Source organism: Melozone crissalis, unplaced genomic scaffold (genome assembly GCF_028551555.1).
Source record: "Melozone crissalis strain CALT ecotype California unplaced genomic scaffold, PUWL_Pcris_2 ptg000045l_1, whole genome shotgun sequence".
Lineage (NCBI taxonomy): Eukaryota > Metazoa > Chordata > Aves > Passeriformes > Passerellidae > Melozone > Melozone crissalis.
In genome coordinates this window covers 4,128,800-4,146,887 of record NW_026535823.1, presented here as the reverse complement: position 1 = coordinate 4,146,887, position 18,088 = coordinate 4,128,800, and the positions used below count along the sequence as shown (strand labels likewise).

Sequence of the window (18,088 nt, the reverse complement as noted above, 5' to 3'; positions counted from 1 at the left end):
GCACTCCACACTAGGGTGATCCTTTAAAAATAATCTTTATTGTTCTGTACAGTTAAGAGCAGAAAGAACATGGTGCTTAAGCAGTTTCTGGTTGTTCACTGAATGGTTCCCAGCACCTCTTGTGCCATCCATTGACAGAACTATACAAACAGAAATAAATAAGTTGAATAAACTGTACATTCATCTTAAAATCATCTCTTAGCTGAAAAGTTAAAAGGAGCCATTTCTAAGGGCTTTATTTTTCTGGGAAAGGGAAAAGAAACCAAACAGGAAAACCAAAGGAAAAAGGCACATTAACCAAGAAGCTCAGTGTGACTTTCATTTATTGTCAGCAGTTTTTCAGGGAAGGGGTGAGTTCTGGATCAATCTCCTCCACCCACCACTCTTGGCCTGCAGTAGCACATCAGCACCATCACCACCATCAGCTCTGTCTCTGGGAGCAGGGGCAGCACCACAGCTGGGCCTATTGCTGGAGTGCAGCTCACCCCTGCAGCTTTTGGCACACACTGGGAAGGAGCAGCCCTGGCAAGAGCTCAGGCCCCACAGGATCTTGTGGCTGTGCAGCAAGTGCCTGCCTTGTGGCAAAAGCAGTGCTGAGGTACTTTAATATCCATTGTACTGGGGAAGCAGCAGCTCCTGTCACAGGATCCAACACACCATCTATCACCTTGGTCTCCTTCAGAACTGTTACCAGTTTGTATCATCTTCCCAGTTCAACTCCTCTTCTTCACCCCAGCCTGTAGCTTCAGCCTAGAATCACATAAAATTATCAAGATTAAGGGATGTGGAATGTACTCGTGTGCTTAGCACAGCCCAGGAGCCAGGCAGGAGCCTGTGGGGCTTGGGATGGCAGAGCATGCATGCACAAGGCCAAAAGCCCAAAAATGAAGTGTCAGTATCTGCAGCTGATGCTCTTAAAGAACTTTGTCTTTAAGGTGATTCCTCCTGTAGTTCAAAAGCAGATTTAGCATGGAGTCTTTTTTTTTCTTTACTGTTTGTATCAAAACCCACTTCCCACTAAAAAAGGGATGCCATACATTAGATGATTTCTTTCCCCTAGGAAAGAGTTGTTTTCAGGTTGTATTCTAACACTAAGTTTGATCTCCCCACTGACACAGATCTCACTGCCTTCCCCCCACAATGGGGTTGGGGTGATGACAGTCACAGGACACTGTGCCACTTTCAAATGTCATAAACAACCTCAGTTTACAGCCCAGGCTCCTCTCCCCATGCTCCCTGCTGTCCCTGGGGTAGCTCTCTTGGGGCTGAATGAGCAAAACAACTTCAAGTCAACACCTGTTCCCCAGGGGAGTTACATGTTCAAGTGGGAACACTGCCTTCCCCTCCTAGCAAACAGCACTGGTCTTTGGAATCTCCCTGATTGGGCTACAGGGATTTATCTGCTTAAACAAACTCCAGTTTTGTGACTCCCCCATCTCTGAAACAGGGAAATGTTTCAGCTACTCTTTCATGAAAACAACACACCCAAAAAGCTTTACTCTGTAATCCAGAGGTTCAGGTTTCCTGGGCCTTAATTTAAATGCTATTATGTTTTGCTAGAAGAATCAGGAAAAACACTTCAGTCCTGAGCACTCTGTGCCTGAAAGCCCCTTCTGTCTGTGGATGGGACCATGTCTGTTCAGCAGCCAGGACCCAGCCTTGTTTTACCTGACCAAACTCTCCTTAACGAATCACAGGATTCCAGGATACAGCAGCACAGAGTAAAAGCTGCAGCTGAAACTCCAGAGTGCTTGTAGTAGTGTGCAAATGGAGCCCATTGCCTGTTTCCTAACAGAGCTCCCTTTGCTGTACCAAGTGCCCACTGCAGTACCTGTGCCTGCTGTGTGCTGAGGAGCCTCTCAGGGCTGCAGTCACCTAAACCTGGAGCCTCTTACCTCAATCACATCAGCTGCTGCAAATTTGGATGAGAACAGCACAGTCTGGGAGGCTCCTTCTCTGCTGGACAGCCCACCTGAGTGGGTGGGAATAACTGCTTCTGTCCTTGCCTCAGGTAAAATCAAGAGGGAGGAAGAAGGTTTAATGTCTGGGATCATGTCAGCAAACCAGTCCAGCTCTGGGTCTTGCACAGGTTTCCTCTTCACTTTGATGGTGAATTCTTCTCCCAGGCCAGACTCTGATGACGACTTCAGCCTTTCCTGAAAGGTTTTTGGCACCACAGTTTCTCCCAGTGGTTCCTCATGGTCCCACTTGTCATTGCTCCAGCTGTTCCCATGGCAAGGCTTCGTGGGGGGACTCATTCTGAGTTCTCTGAATTCTTTGCTCAGCTGCTGGGTTCCTGGCAGAGGCCTTTCAGCTGCACCAGCCTGTGTCACAGTGGGGCAGGTTCCTGAGGACAGTTTGTGACTGGGGCTCCTGGGTTCAAAGTCATCCCAAGGCTTCTCATCCACATCATGATCAGCAAAGTAAGGTCCTGTGCTGCCCTGCAGCTCCTGGGGCTGGATCTGGATGTTCACAGTTTTCTCAGTGTCTGCCTCCTCTGGCTCACTCCAGTCTGGCCACTCCTCTGCTGCCTTTTCTGAGGTAGTCAGAGAGCTCCTGCTGCTCCCCAGGGTGTTCATGCCTCCAGGAATTCCATTCAGGGGGGGCTCAGTGCCTTGCTCACCTGTGGAAGACAAAGGTGTTACACAGTCATTTAAAGAGAGCAGAAGTTCTTGGCATTACAGGCACCACCTGGCATGGGAACAAGCCAGTAATTGATTGGAAAGAAAGCTCCTCTTGGATTAGAAAGCAGGGACACCTTCCTGCTGGCAAAGGAGGGAATTCACCTCAGAGCCCTGGGGCAACACAAGCTGATTGCTGATAAGCACGAGGTGGCTGAGCAAAGGCCATGGAAGGAAACAGAATCAGCTCTGTCAGAATGAGCTGCTCTGTAAATGCAGGGTATCTGCTGAGCTGGGAGGGGTGAAAGCACAGCACAGAATCTGCCATAAGAAAACAAATTCAAGCCCAGGCACTCAGTCTGTGTATGTCAGCTTCCCAAACAGCCATTCCCTAGCATGCTAAGGATCACAATCCCCCTCCTTCACTGTGGCCTTCTGTGGTTCACTTTCAGATGAGCACATGGGGGCAACAGGCACATCTTTTCAAGCAACACTTCCTTGGTGAACACTTGATTTCTGAAAGGAAGCACTAGGGCAGGTTTTACCTGTCTGTGAAGCCAGGGGATTGTCCTGTTGCACAGGAAGCTTTTTGCCAGGTGCATTTGCAGAGCTGGGGAACGAGCTGGGACTGCTCTTCAGGGGCTGAGAGGTTTGGTTTCTCTGATTGATCACTCCATGACTGGGGGAACCTGCCAAGATAAAAGAAAAGAAAGGACACGAGTGCACAAGGTGTGCTGTCAGTCTGAGCTGAAGTGCCTGCAGCACTGGAATGTTCTTTTTGAACAACACTGAGGCCTGGCACAGCAATCCAACAGCTGCACCTCCTGATCCATATAGAACACAATGCTCCTCTGTTCCTGCTGCCTGCAGCTCTTGTCAGTACAAAGTTATGGCAACTGTACATGGTCAGCTTTGCTGAGATGTTCTTTCAAGAAACACACAATGAATAAACTGATTAGGATCAGAACAGATGCTTTAAAAATGCTGTTTGCCACCTGGCTGGATCCAAAATCCCAACTGCATCACAAATCCCCTGGTACCTGCCTTACACAAAAGCACTGCACTCACTCACAGCAATTCCAAGCATAACTCATGACAGTACACAAACCCTTCTCCGTGCCTGGGCATGGGCACAGCAGCTCCCTGGAATGAGAAATGAGAGTCTCTACTCTGAAAGCTGCCCTGGCAGTGAGGTGGGGTGGGTGGTGGGCAGCCCAGGCCATGCTTTGGAGATGCCCAGGGCAGGTGTGTTTATTTCCCTGGCTCACTGATGCCAGCTTGGCAAGCACATGGCTGCAGGCCCTTTTTGGGAGCTGCAGGGTATGATCAGTGCTAGTGATGGGAGCCTGTGCCACCATTTCCAAATGGCACAGTTTGGGCCAGGCTGCACTTCCTTGCACAGGGCTCATGTGTGTCCCCAGCCAGCTGTGCCTGCCTAGGCTGGGCATCACCAGTGCCACCAGACACACGTGGCCCACAGGAAAGGAACACAGGGAACCCACCCCCTCCCCAGTGCCCTTCATTAAGGGCACATCCTCTGGGGGGCTTGAGCAAACAGCTCAGTAAGCATCATAAGCTCAGCCTCTTGTGCTGCTTTTTGCAGATCATCACTCACTGCTGAGGACAAAGGTGGGGTTTTGTTGTTTTTCAATAGTTAAATCAGATCTGATTTTAAGTATGTTCTGAAAAATAAACCTGTGATCCAAAGTGGTTTATTTACTACAGTCTACTACAATAAATAATTAAAGAAACTAATGCAGTGAGCCATCCACAGATTTTAATGAAGGGTGGTAGCTGCCAGTACACACATTAACAGGAAGCAAGCACTTAAACTGATCTGTCATGTATTTCATTTGGTATCTCTACATCTAAAGTTGCACAGATGCTGACTTTTCCCTTGTCATAAACATTCTGAGTTTCAATATCCAGAGAAGCTTTCCCTTAGCACACTTGGTTCCAAGTTATCTAGCAGGTGCAGGGGCTACTGTCTTCACTTGCATTAGCTGAAAAGCCTCCAGAGAGCTGAGAAAATAGGGAAGTTGGTATTCCTTTTCCAATCTATGAATAGAAATTGGGGGAAGAACATGAGATTCACTGGTTTTAAGAACAGAAAGGACAGAGGGAATATTAAATAACTGCCTATGTAAGTCCTTCAGAAAGGAAATACAGTTTTTCCACAAAAGACACACTCACACACATACACTATCTGCTTTACTTACAGGGATTCTTAAAGAAGAGGTTTCACTTTTTCCCAATATATTTGCTATATTTAAAATACTTTTATATAACTCTTCTTCTGATATCAATTCTGTATCTGCAAATAACCTAACTTAAAATCCAAGTTTGGCTGCAAATTAGCTTTTTTTAAAATTAACCTGTCACCAGGAACAGATGAATAATCCAAGAAATTCTGCCTACACTGCTTGGACAGAACAGGCCAGCACCCCAAGAGCACTCTGACTGTATCTCTTACCTTCTGGGGAGAGATCAGCAGTTTTCATGAAACTTGGTGCAGAGCTTTTGAAGATCTTTGTTCTTTCTCCACCCACAACCACTTCAGGCCCAAGCAGGGAGACAAGGACAGCCAGGCTGTGCAGGGTTATGGCCACGATGGAGTCACTGGTGTCCCTCAGGCCCAGCAACACCTGCACCAACAACACACTGATGTCAGCACAGCACAACCTCTGCTTTTGCACTGCTTGCCTCCTCAAGTGCTACTTTTGCAGCACATCTCATTTCTAATCCCCTGCAGCTCTCAGCAGAGACTGGATGTTGTTTCAGAGCATAAAATTCCACTTTGTGCTACCAGTTAAGTAGGGTGGCTGATGCTAGGGGACTCTGAGCAACCTGGTCTAGTGGAAGGTGTTCCTGCCCATGGCAGGGGGTTAGGTTAGGTTAGATTAGATTAGATGGTCCTTCAAGTCCCTTCCAACCCAAACCATTCAGTGATTCTGTGAAGTCCCATATGTTGGGCAAGATGAAACAAGAAAACCTTATAAATATGATTGCCTGGCAAAAGATTTTGAGAATACAGAAACTATAAGTGAGATTGAAATGAAAGCAAGCTTTGAGATACCTCAGTTATTGAGCAACTGGAAAACAATGGTGTGGCCAGCTGAAGGTAATCCCCTTTTGATGGAACAACACCCTCTGCTTGCAGACAGGCCCAAGGGTCAGAGCAGACCCTACAGCTTGGCAGAAGGGGCCCAAAGAGGAGTTTTTAGGGTTTAAAATGTAACACAGTTTGGTAATGTAATGGATTATGTAATGGATAATGTAAGACTTGTATCTTGTATTAGACTGGTTAGTGAGAATTAGAATATTCAACACAGAAGATTTATGGTATTGTAATGGGAACTTCTCTCTCTTTTACTCTTCCTCACTCTCTCATCCTCTTTACCATGCTCTTGATTTCTCTCTCTTTACCTCTCTCTCCCTCTCTGGGGCCTGCTCTGAGCTGTGTTTGGCAGCTCCCAGCAGGGCCCTGCCCCCAGGCCCTTTGCAATAAACCACAAATTCCACGACCTGGCTGCAGAGATCTCTGCTCTCCATCCATCCCAACCATCCTACCCCCATACTCCAGCACACAGCACCCAATTCCAGGATGCAGCACCCCAGGTGTGCTGTCCCTCACCTGGGGCAGGATGATGTTCTTCAGCTCCTCCCGAGAGAAGAGCTCGGCGTAGGCGTGGATGTGAGACAGCAGCACCATCCTCACGTGCTCCTCGTGCACCTCAAAGAGCTTCAGCAGCACAGGGATGACGTGGGCCTGGAACAGGGCTGGTGACAGCAGGCAGCTGGGCTGGCTCTCCCCACTTTGCTCTAGGGAACAGAGGTGAGGATGGGAAAAGGCTGCTTCACCCAGCAGAGACAGCTCAGCCAGCAGCTGCTGAGTGGTGACACCAGATCACTGCTAATTCTCCCCCAGCAGCAGCAGAGCAGTGCAAAGGAGGAAGCACAGATAACTGTCCTGTCCAGTTCTGTCTCTTACAGCATTTGTTCTGTCAGGGAAACACCACTATTCCCTTGATGCAATGAAACAACTGCTCTGAATTCATTTCAAACTTGTCAGGAGTAATTATGATGAGGAAGTATTTAAAGGTCACCTTTCTTTGGGCCCAGCAGATGAGGAAGAAAACTCTTGACAGCTACAGGTTCTGCAAACACGAGCTGATTGAGCAGGAGAGGCACCAGCCGTGATGCAATCAGCTCCTCTGACAATCCAGCCACCCTGTCCAGCAGGAATCTGCATTCCAGGAGACAGCAATTAGTATCAAGGCAGCCTCCCATGCATTTATGCCTGTTCCCCTTAATATCATTTTCCCCTTTTTGTGTTTGACTCATCCAGAGTCAGTGTCCCACTGCAGCTTCTCCCTCTCTCTGCATTCTGACCTACAGAGAGAATCCTCTGCTCCTGCCTGAGGCAAAGGCAGCACAGAGCAGGAGCCAGAACCACATCCTGAAACACCCCACACCCGGACCACAGGCTGGCACAAGCACATCCAGCTGGCACAGGAAGCTGCTGGGGCATCAAACTGCTCTGAGCTGCTGGCATCCCCTGTGAGCTGCAGTCAAAACTGCAGCACAGAGTTCTCCCCTCACTCCTCACCCTGGGCCATCACAAGGATTTATTTTGCTGCTGCTTTGCAAAAGGCTGTTCTACCTGCCACACAAGGGAAGTTTCCCTTTTGAAACCACTTCCATCTAATGAGGCCAACAGATTGGGTTTATCAGAGCTTAATTTTGTGCAACTGCTCCTGTCTGTCAGATTTTCATTTTAAAGTATTAGTTATCAGTTACTGTTGTCTCTCTGTGCTTGGAGGAGACCAAGAGAAGGGTGCACATGCTGGGAAGGCCCCTCTGCCTGATGGAAGGGCAGCACTCCCTTATCTTTAAGGAAAGTCTTCATCCCCTCCCTCAGTAAACTCTACTGACACAGAGATAGTGAGAAACTCTCTGAATGCTCCTGCTAAGGATCCCCATTCTCCTCTTACTTCACCACTTAAACCTCAAATTAATTAAAAATAACTGATGTATAAAATAGGCAGGAAAACAGCTCTGTGAGAACACCAAAGGTCTTTTATATGGAGAAGAAAAAATCAGCTTCTCCCCTTTTCAGGCCTAGATAATGCCATGATTACACAGAAAATTCCCTGACAGAAAAATTCTTGGGGACCACAACAGTGGGATTTACTGCAAGATGTTCCACTACTGCAGCTGAGACATCCATTACAGGCAACAGCTTTACTCTTGGCACCACATGATTAATTCACCCAGCAAGTCTTACTGCAAACCCTCTCACTGGCAGCTGCATCCCTCTGGAGGCTGGGGAGCATCAGGGTGATGCAGAGCCCAGCAGGAAATGCTCCTCCCAAACACCAAACCAGTCACAAGGAACTGGGAAATGAGAGGTGGAGAGTCTCCTCTTTGATAGAGCTCTTACTTTGGCTGGAGTACCCAGAGTGTTACAGAGTGACCAAGGTTCTGCCAAAGCCACTAAATCTGCCCCCTGAGGAATTGCCTCTGGCCAGGAGCCTTCCCACAATCCATTTGCAGAAGGGTGCTTTATCATTCTGAAATAAGAAGCTTCCACATGACAGTTCCTTCACTTACTTGAAAAATTCAGTTTTCTCCTCCTCAGACTTTAGCGTCAAGGTCTTCAGAAAATTCACAACTTCCAGAAAATCATTCCTAAGCACAAAACCAAAAGCTGTCAAGTGTAATCCTTACTGATGCTTACACCACCTACTGTGAAGAGACTGAACCCCCCCCCCCCCCCCCCACCTTTAGAAGAGAAAACAGAGGGACCCACGTCAAATGCTGCTGGAACAAGAGTGCCAGCAAGGAGGTGACAGCCAAAGGCTGCTCAGCACCTCTTTGGGAGGGCTGGGAACACCTTCTTCATTCAAGTCTTTGTCAAGGATCCCTGCAAGAGGCAGGGATAAAGTCTGCACTCCCATCCCACCTTCAAAGCAGCATCAAGACCAAGAGAGGCCTGATATCCCTGTCCTTACCTGAAGAACTCGTGAGACAACAGGCTGGACAATGGTGGGCGACACTTTGGGTCTGGATTCAGCAGTGTACAGTGCAAGGTTTGCTGAAAGCTGGAGAGAATATCTGCTGAAACTGAAATCCAGAGCACCTACTGTTAGATTCCTCTCTCCACACTGAACAAGACACATTCAGGACTCCTCCATCCCCCACCAAACTTATTTTTAGCAAAAGTGCAAAAAAAGGAAGGGGAAAGTAGCATTTCCATTTCCCTTCCCAACCTGCCTGGCTACTGGGCCTCCAAGGAGTGCTACTGTTCTCCCAAGAAATTTCCTGCTGCCTCTCTGCTGAAGTGGCAGCCCCTGCTCAGCTGTGGCTCTCAAGGCCCCCCTGCCACATCCACAACCCTTGGCAGGACCAGAGCAGGTTTGGGAGTGCTCGTGTCACAAGGGCTGGTGACCTCCAGTCATACCTGACAACATCCTCACAAGAAAAGGGGAACACAGGAAAAAAGTCTGCAAACAAGGAACAACCCTGCCCACTGAGCCCACAACACTGCTGCCAGCTGCAGAGCAAGGTGGGATGTTCAACCACACCACGAGTGAACCACAGGGCCTGTCACCAGCAAAATAAACCAGTGTCATTCATTCTCACCCTGATCATGGAGAACTGTCAGGAGATTCTCAACTGTTGTCCCAAAGGCGTAGGCGTCCCTCGCGTGCCCGTAGCTGCTGGGCAGCATTTTGAAGTCTGCAGACTGAAAACAAAACAAAACACCAAAAAAAACCAACCCAGCAAGGCAGGAGCTTATGAAATATGTGGTGTTTTCCATAAGTCTTTATTCCCACCCCCCACTATATACACTCTCTAGTTCTTTTTATAGCACCAAAGCTCCACTGTGTACCCTACAAGTAGAATATTATGCTAAAAAAACCTCCACTGGGGAATTTATAACCCAAAGGAGCAACTCTATCATGATGAAACAACTCCCTGATGAATGCAGGCAGTCAACAGCTTTCAGCATTTCTATGGAAACAGGCAGTAATTAGAGAGCAGAAGCTGCTTCTTCAGCACAGGCAGCTCAAGGATTCTCAATGGCTGGGAAGTGACTGACAGGTAGGGAAAAGCCTGTGCTCAGAGTTACACAACCATGGGACCACAGTGATGTGGGCACTCTCAGCAACTACTCTGATTTTTGCAAAATTTTGGTGATTTAGAAGCAACACAAAGAGTTTGAAAAGTAGCATCACCTGTGCCCAACACCATTCTCAAAGCAGGGATGGGACAGAGCAGGGACAAAAGGAAACCTCAGATAATATCCAAGAGCCACTTCCATGCCATATAGGCATGAGGAAATACAACGTGAATGTAAAACTATTTCCTGCCCACCAGGTTTTTCTTTGCTGGCAGCAGGGAGCCCCTTGAGCTGGCACTCACCATCTCCTCGCAGGGGATGCACGACTGGTCTCGCACCGACCTCACGTGGCACAGGAACTGCAAGGACAAGGGGGGCCCATGAGCTGATCCCTGTCCCCTCAGTGCCAAGAGACAGCCAAGAGCTGATCCCTGTCCCCTCAGTGACCAGAGGGGCCATGAGCTGATCCCTGTCCCCTCAGTGGCCATGAGCTGATCCCTGTCCCCTCAGTGCCAAGAGGGGACCATGAGCTGATCCCTGTCCCCTCAGTGCCAAGAGGGGACCATGAGCTGATCCCTGTCCCTTCAGTGACAAGGGGGGACCATGAGCTGATCCCTGTCCCCTCAGTGCCAAGAGACAGCCATGAGCTGATCCCTGTCCCCTCAGTGCCAAGAGACAGCCATGAGCTGATCCCTGTCCCCTCAGTGCCAAGAGGGGACCATGAGCTGATCCCTGTCCCCTCAGTGCCAAGAGGGGACCATGAGCTGATCCCTGTCCCTTCAGTGACAAGGGGGGACCATGAGCTGATCCCTGTCCCCTCAGTGCCAAGAGACAGCCATGAGCTGATCCCTGTCCCCTCAGTGCCAAGAGACAGCCATGAGCTGATCCCTGTCCCCTCAGTGCCAAGAAGGGGCCATGAGCAGCCTCTGTGTCCCCTCAGTGCCAAGAGGGGACCATGAGCTGTCTCTGTGTCCCCTTAGCAGCTGTGCCCCTGCCCCTTCTGCTGGCACCCAGGGCAGGCTGTGCCTCACTGCACAGCAAGAAGCAGAAATCAAAACAAGAATTGTTCTCTCTGCTACCAAGCAGTGAAAATGCCACCAGCACAAGTTAAGGAGGCATTTAAATTATTTTTCTTAATGGCTTGTTTCAACCTGACTCTTCCTGCTCTTTTTTTATATCAGTCCAGAAGGCAAAAATTTCTCACTCTCCAGTGTGTGAGAAGAGCCAGCAGTGTCCCTTAGAAAAGCAGCTATGTTTTGGCTAATGGAGAATTAATTTGTGTGGACATTTTGTTTATAGTAATGGTGTCCTCAGAGCAAAGCTCCAGGACAGGGCTGGAAGTGAGCCAACACATTTAATAGCAAATCCAGCTCAGTGAAGGACTTGGGCCTTCACCCCCATAGGTGGCCAGATTGCACAGGCCAGGAATCCTCCCCTGGCCATCCAGGGTGCACTTGGCTTGGCTCTTACCTCTGGGGTGGCTTCACTGAATTTACAGACTGTTTCCATTCCTCCCAGCTTCCAGTGCCCGTCCTCACTCACAAACACAGATGACAAACAGACGTTGTTATGAGTTAGGTTTCCCTAAAACATAAAAACAAAAAAAAAGGGTTACTGACTTGGGGGATAGATGAAGATGTAGAATCTTAATCAGCACTAATTAGGTACTGCAGGGGGCTGAGGGAAAGCTGCCAAAAGACCACACAGCTCCTCCGGGGCTTTGTGGGTGAGCAGCAGGTGCCAGGCAGGAGGGCCAGGGTTTTAGAGCAGACAAAGCTTTAATTGTCACAGCCCTGCAATGCAACTGTAAATCCAACTGTGAACACAAAACCCCAGAGCTACAGTCTGAGCTGGGATTTACCTGGGCAAACACACAGTGCCCAGACAGGGCAGCAGTGACACCAGCCTCTGCCATCAGCTGTACACAAACACCGAGGCCTTGCAGTCCCTAAAGCAAGAAGTACAGGCAGATCCATGAACTGAGAACTGCTTCTTCCCTCATTTCCACAACATTTTCAATTAGCCTTCCCCCTCCAAAGCAGGCAAGTTGAGCAGTTTCAGCCTACAAGCACTGTGGGGCACGTGTCTGTCCTTTGGGAGGAATCAGCAGTGAGTCACCCACACAAGGCCAGGTACAACACTGTCACACTTCCTCCATGTCCCAGCAGAGCCCGATGGTGCTGCCAGGGGTACCTACCCTGTCATGGAGGAAGATGAGTGCCAGCAGCACATCGTAGATGCCTGCACAGATTTCTGCAGCAGAGAGTGTCTCCAGGACCATCTCCAGGGGCTTCACCCGCTCTGTGACCAGGTGGATCCCGTTGGCCTCCACGGTGCAGGACAGGAAGCGCAGGAGGCAGGGGTGGCGCAAGGTTTTCAGGTGCTTCAGGAACAAAGACGTGTCAGACCTGCTCTGAGGCAGCTCCTGCAGGTGCACAGCTCAGCCCTGCCCCCTTAGCCATGGCTTCTCATGGAATTCACACAGCCCATCCCTGCTCCTCACCAAGCACCCTGCAAGCTTACTCACTCAGACTGCAGAACTTTTTAAAATACATTGAAAACAGAATCATAGAATGGTCTGGGTTGGAAGGACCTTAAAGACCACCTTGTTCCATCTCCCTCCCATGGGCAGGGACACCTTCCACTATCCCAGGTTGCTCCAAGCCCTGCCCAGCCTGGCCTTGACACTTCCAGGGATCTCTGTGGGCAACCTGTGCCAGGGCCTCACCACCCCCACAGAGAACAATTTCTTCCCCTATATCCAATCTAAACCTACTCTCTCTCTCAGTTTGAAGCCATTTCCCCTTGTCCTGTCACTACGTGTTCTTGTCTCTCCATCTGCCTTGTGAGCTCCCTGCCAGCACTGGATGGAGAAAAATCTTACACAGAATAAAAGCCTTACTCATAGTAAATATGGTACTTTGGGTGGGATTCACCCAAGAAAGATCCTGACTTGCATCTGCAGGAGGAGACAGGACCTTGCAAAGGTCTGAACTGCTGTCTGAACATTGCTGCCCTCAGCACGACGACTTCTGCAGCTGCCAACCCCCTTCTGCCCCATGGCCAGGCCGGCTTCCACGTTCCTCCTGCCCTCGCTCCCAAGGGTTTGACCGATTCCCACCCTGCCAACAGAAGGAGGGGGAGCTGTGCAGCGCGTCCCAGGCCAGGCAGTACCTTGGCAGCTTTGTTGACCTTGTCCTGGCTGTCCCTCTTGTACATGAACACGGAGGCGCGTTTGCCATCCTGCAGCACGGCCGGGTGGATGCTGTGCCCGCTGGGCAGCGTCAGCGGCGGCTCCTCCAGGCTGTAGCTCTTCAAAGCACTGTTCTCTGAGCCCATGCCTTGCACAGCTGCCCTGCTCACCACAAACAGGCCCTGGCTGCACGAGGACTTGCTTTGGGCAGCTTTAGTTCCAGCAGGTGCTGTCCAGGTCACCTTCAGAGCATTTTCTGCAAAGCAAGGAACAGACATGAAGAATCTCCTCCTGCCAGAATCTGTCAGGACCCAGGACATTCCTCTGATTGCCCTGGGTGATTCCAGACCCTGGCAGGGGGCTCAGAGACCTTGGCACAGAGTCACAAACACCTGTGCCTTTGATTTTAGCCCATGGAAACAATTACCAACTCTGTGTGAGGATTTACAAGCCACAAGAGTTTGAGTAGAATGATAGTGAACTTGTCACAGGGTGAAAAAGTAGAATTTTGGGGGCTCAAGAGGCAAGATGGAGGAATCTGGCTGTGTCCTGTCGTTCTTCTTCTTCTTTTTATCCTCCATCTTCTGCTGTGATGGTGACACGTTTGGATTAGTTTAGAGTAGAGACAGAGTGTCTAACATAGGTGATAGGTATTGGAAAATTATTGTAAATAAAGTACACGTAGTTCTTAGTATAAAAATTTATCTACAGTCAGTTGAGACTGACTGTCTAATAGGTGATAGGTATTGGGAAATTATTGTAAATAAAGTACACATAGTATAAAAATTTAACACCACCCCAAGGGCAGGGACTGTGCCACAACCCGACCTACTGGACAGATCTCAGCAGGTCAGAGAAAGAATGGAACAGATAAGAGAAAATAAGCTTGAAAACCAGAGCTGAGGAATCTCGACTTCTTTGGTCATGGGGCAGGGGAAAAAAGACTTTTTAATAACTCAGGAGCCACTCCAGCAACACAAAACCCAAGAAGTATCCTCTCCTTGAGTTTTAAGGACAACAATGAAATCCCCAAAGTTTTAAGGACAAGAATGAAATCCCCAAAGTTTACTTTGTAAAGGAAACCCAGTGTCCACAAAAGGGTTTGGATCTACAGGAGCAGCTCTCAGCAGTGGGGCTTGGACTGCACTGGCACCTGTGTCAGCATCAGCAGCAGCTCTGACACAGAGCAGCACCCACAGCCCATCCCTGCCCTGGCTGAGACCCACCAAAAGCAGGATCCAGCAACAGACACCCACTCCAAGGGTTAAACTGACACTAAGCACAGTTAGGAAGTGTGACTGCCACTCCACAAGCAGCCCCTGGCCTTCTTAAAAACACCATTCCTCAATTCTCCAAGGCAGAGAAGAATTCAGTGAAGGAGGAAGGGTCACAAGCTGGATTTCAGGAGGTTACCTATAGCCAGGTACCCTGCAGGAGCATGTTTTCCCCCTTGATTACCTTCTCTCCATGTGACAAATATTCCTTCTGCCTGCCAACACTTCCTTCCTCCCACAGCCTGTCAGGAAGAGGCTGACACAGATTTCTGTGCCGTTTCCTCACACACAAAACCGGTAAAACAAACACACTGATTGCAGAGGCTTTTTTGGAAAACACTGACCCAGCACATGCTCTGTCATCAGGCTTGTGCTCACAGGCCAGGGGTGAGACCTGAACCTGTCTGCACACAGAAGCCAGCAAAGCCTCCTCAGGAATCAGAGGGACAGAGAAACCCTCAGCTGTCAGGAAAAGTGGGGGAAACTGCCCACCCCAAGCTTTTTATTTTTGGCAACTGGAGAATCGCTTCATTGTGGTTGTTCCCAGCCATGACCTGAGGCTTCAGGGAGGCAGCAACACAGGAGTGTCCCAGCCCCCCAGCAGAGCTGTTCCCCCCAAGCTGCTGCTCTGTTCCCTCACCTGTGTCTCCAGCTGGGTCTCCCAGGAGCCCTGAGCTCAGAATTGCTCAGAGCCTTTGCAAAGAGCTGCTTTGTTACAGTTCCCTGGCTCCTTCAACCCTCCAGAGGGTACAACCACCCCTGCAGCCTGAAATGGGGGGGGGAACAGGGGCTTTTAATTAATTCTGTGTCCTGATCCACCTAAAATCCGAATTAACTACAGAACTTGCAGCTCTCTCCCCTCCGGTGTCAGGCAGGGATCTGCACCTTTTCAGCACTGATTCCTTAAATGGCACCTTTAGGACATAAAGGGAAAGTTATGGAAATCTAAACTGCAGCTTCCCAGCACTACACAGAGGGGCTGACAGGTGAAAAGGAAACAAAATGCAGCAATAACACATGCCTAAAAACTGGATTTTTCTTTGGTGAGCTCCCTGGCACAAAAGCATTCATGCTGCCCCCAAACAGAACATTCTCCTCTCCAGACAGAGCCTGGGAGCTCTGCCCTGGCTGCCCCAGCTCCTCCTCCTCACCTGTGTGCAAGGCACCAGCTGCTGCTCCTGGGCACAGCCAGTGCACTTTTCTGCATTCTGCTCTTCCCAGCTGTGCCTCATTTAGCTGTTCACCTCAATGATTTCTCACTCAGGACACCTGAAAGTATCTGGGCTCACCTGATGCCTCAGGTTCCTCCAAATGCACACGGACATATTTGTCATCAGAGACACGCACAGTTCAGGAACAGAACCACAGAATGGTCTGGGTTGGAAGAGACTTTAAAAGCTCATCCCATTCCACTCCCCTGCCATGGGCAGGGCCACCTTTCATTATCCCAGGCTGCTCCAAGCCCCATCCAACCTGGCTCTGGGCATTTCCAGGGATGGGGCAGCCACAGCTTCCCTAGGCAACCTGTGCCTCACCACCCTCACAAGGAAGAATTTCTTCCCCACACCTCACCCAATTTTCCCCAGGTTCCATTTGCAGCCATTCCCACCTTGTCCTGTCACATTTCCTGATGAAGAGCCCCTCTCCAGCTTCCCTGGAGCCCCTTCAGATACTGGAAGGCTTCTGTGAGGCCTCCACGCCACCTCCTCCAGGCACAACAACCCCGACTCTACCAGCCACAGGGGAGGTGCCCCAGTCCCCTTATCAACTTCATGGTCTGCTCTGGACTTGCTCCAACAGTTCGGTGTTCTTCTCATGCTGAATATTGCAACACCAGAGTCATCCTCACGCCTGTGATGTAGCTGAGCCCTGCTGTACCAACAGCCAGCTGCAAACACACCGCCCCTCTCCAGGGAAACTCCTCTGGGGATCAAACACGAGCAGCCTGCGGCACCCAGGGCTTTTTTTACGGCTATTCAAACTCCAGCTGGCAAAAACATCGGCAAAGGTCTGTGCCCAGGTGTGGCTCTCCGGAGCCAAAACAAACCATTACTCACGCAACTATGAGTTAAGAGCATTAACCCTTTTGGATCTTATTTCCAACTAATTGTAAACGTGAATGTCAGATGTAATACACAGAACACCCTGGAAGAGACAGGAGCCCGGCAGGGAAAGCCAGAGCGATTGGTAGTAAAGGACAACGTGGATTTGCTACCAGAAAGAGATGGAATTCCCATTCAGCTTCCCTGCGGAGTGAATGACAGCCGCATACAGAGCATTCGCCTGGAACACACACACCAGCTCACGGAGAGGTTGTTCCAGGCTTTCCCGGCTTTCCAGGCGCCCTCCCAGGCCAGCAGAGCCTGCGGGAAGGGCTCTCAGCGGTGCCGGGGCTGCGCTCCCACAGGCTGAAGTGTCCCAGCGTGACAGCCCCAAATGCCCGCCCGCACCCCGCACAAGGGCCCCTGGCAGGCAGGGGGACCAGCAGCAGCCCCCTGGGAAGGAAGCCCGGCTCCACCGCGCTCCCCGAGGCCGGTCCGACCCCGGGCTCCGGGCAGAGCGCGGTGTGAACGCCCGGGAGTCCCGGAGCAGCACAGCCAGAGCCGCCACTGCGGGAGCTTCGCCCGCTGCCCGCGGTCACAGCCCGGTCCGGGGAACGGCACCGCGGCTGGCAGGGCCCGGCCCGCCCGTCAGACCCCATGGCAGCCCCCACTCTCGGCCCGCCTGTGTCCGTTCACCTGTGCCCGCCGGGCCGGGGCTCCGGTGCCGCTGGGCCCCGCCGGCCGCTCCGCCTGTCTGTCCGTCCGTCTGTCCGTCCGTCCTTCCGCCCGGCCGGCCCGGCAGCGCCGCCCGCCTCGCGCGCCCCCTGGCGCCCGGCGGCCGCAGCGCCCTCAGAGCGCCGGCCGCCATTTTGGGTGAGGGCGCGCGTCCCTCCGGGCCCCCTCAGGAGCGGGAGCTGTGGAACCGTCGGGGCTGGAGGAAACCTGTGAGATGGAACAGTGCAGCGCCACTGGAACCGCTAAACCCAGCGTGGGGTCCGGGCTCTTCCTAAACACCGCCGGGCATGGTGACTCCAGCACCCCCCTGGGCAGCCTGTTCCAATGCCTGACCGCCCTGACAGGGATTTTTATTTTTTTTTTTCTCCTCATATCTAATCTCAGCTCCCCTCTTTCATCTCTGCCATTTCCTCTCGTTCTCCCACTGCAGCCCGGCAGAACAGACCGAGCCCCCTGAGCTTTCCGACCTCCACAGCCCAGCTCCCGCAGCCGCCCCTCACAGGCTGTTCTGTAGCCCCTTCACGAGCCTTGTAGAGTGACACGCTGCTGCCCCATAATATCCAATTTAAAATAAATTTTTAAATACCCTTGCCCTCCCTGTGCCCCGCTCAAGCCCGGGCCGCAGGGTGGTCTGACACTGCGGCGTGAGGCGATCCATTTAATGCCATTAAATGTAATTGCTGTCCGCGCTGCGGCGTAAAGCGACCCGGGGGAGAGATTTCACGTGAGTGTTTTGGACGGCGGAGCCAAGGTTGAAAGGAAGGGCTCCAGGGCGGTGGGAGGTCTGAGCTGTTCACACGCAATTTTCATATCGCCGGTGTTATTCCAGTTTCCTGCAGCGCCAGGACGTGAGGATGTGGTTTGCTCGGTGGCTCTGAACAGCAGCACAGCCCAGCCCCGTGGCCTCGTCTAGACGCGGGTTTAATGGCCAGGGCAGAGTGTTTAACACAGGTGGTCTGAGCTCTGCAAACGCCTTGGCTTTCTGCAGTAACTCAACTCCACGAGTTTAACCTGCGCTGAGTTTTGTGCTGCCAAATCCAGCACGAACTGTGTAGAGTGTGTTCTTTATGCTTTCCCCCTTCCATTTCTAGGGAAGC

At 51.0% G+C, this 18,088-nt stretch overlaps 1 protein-coding gene across 2 annotated transcripts; it reads right to left on the bottom strand.

The window, feature by feature from the left end:
• Positions 1-16: 16 nt before the first annotated feature.
• Positions 17-17,016, bottom strand: SCYL3 (SCY1 like pseudokinase 3). Of its 2 annotated transcripts, XM_054285875.1 has the most exons (14): positions 16,953-17,016; positions 12,922-13,196; positions 11,945-12,130; positions 11,218-11,331; positions 10,050-10,106; positions 9,267-9,369; positions 8,636-8,747; positions 8,235-8,312; positions 6,728-6,867; positions 6,256-6,443; positions 5,095-5,266; positions 3,167-3,310; positions 1,896-2,623; positions 17-750 (listed from the first exon to the last, which is right to left on the bottom strand). In XM_054285875.1, exons 2-14 carry the CDS (start codon positions 13,084-13,086, stop codon positions 688-690), a joined length of 2,250 nt encoding a protein of 749 aa, XP_054141850.1. In that variant the 5' UTR covers positions 13,087-13,196; positions 16,953-17,016; the 3' UTR covers positions 17-687. The 2 variants fall into 2 exon arrangements, with proteins under 2 accessions (XP_054141850.1, XP_054141851.1); XM_054285876.1 differs by lacking the exon at positions 10,050-10,106.
• Positions 17,017-18,088: the final 1,072 nt, after the last annotated feature.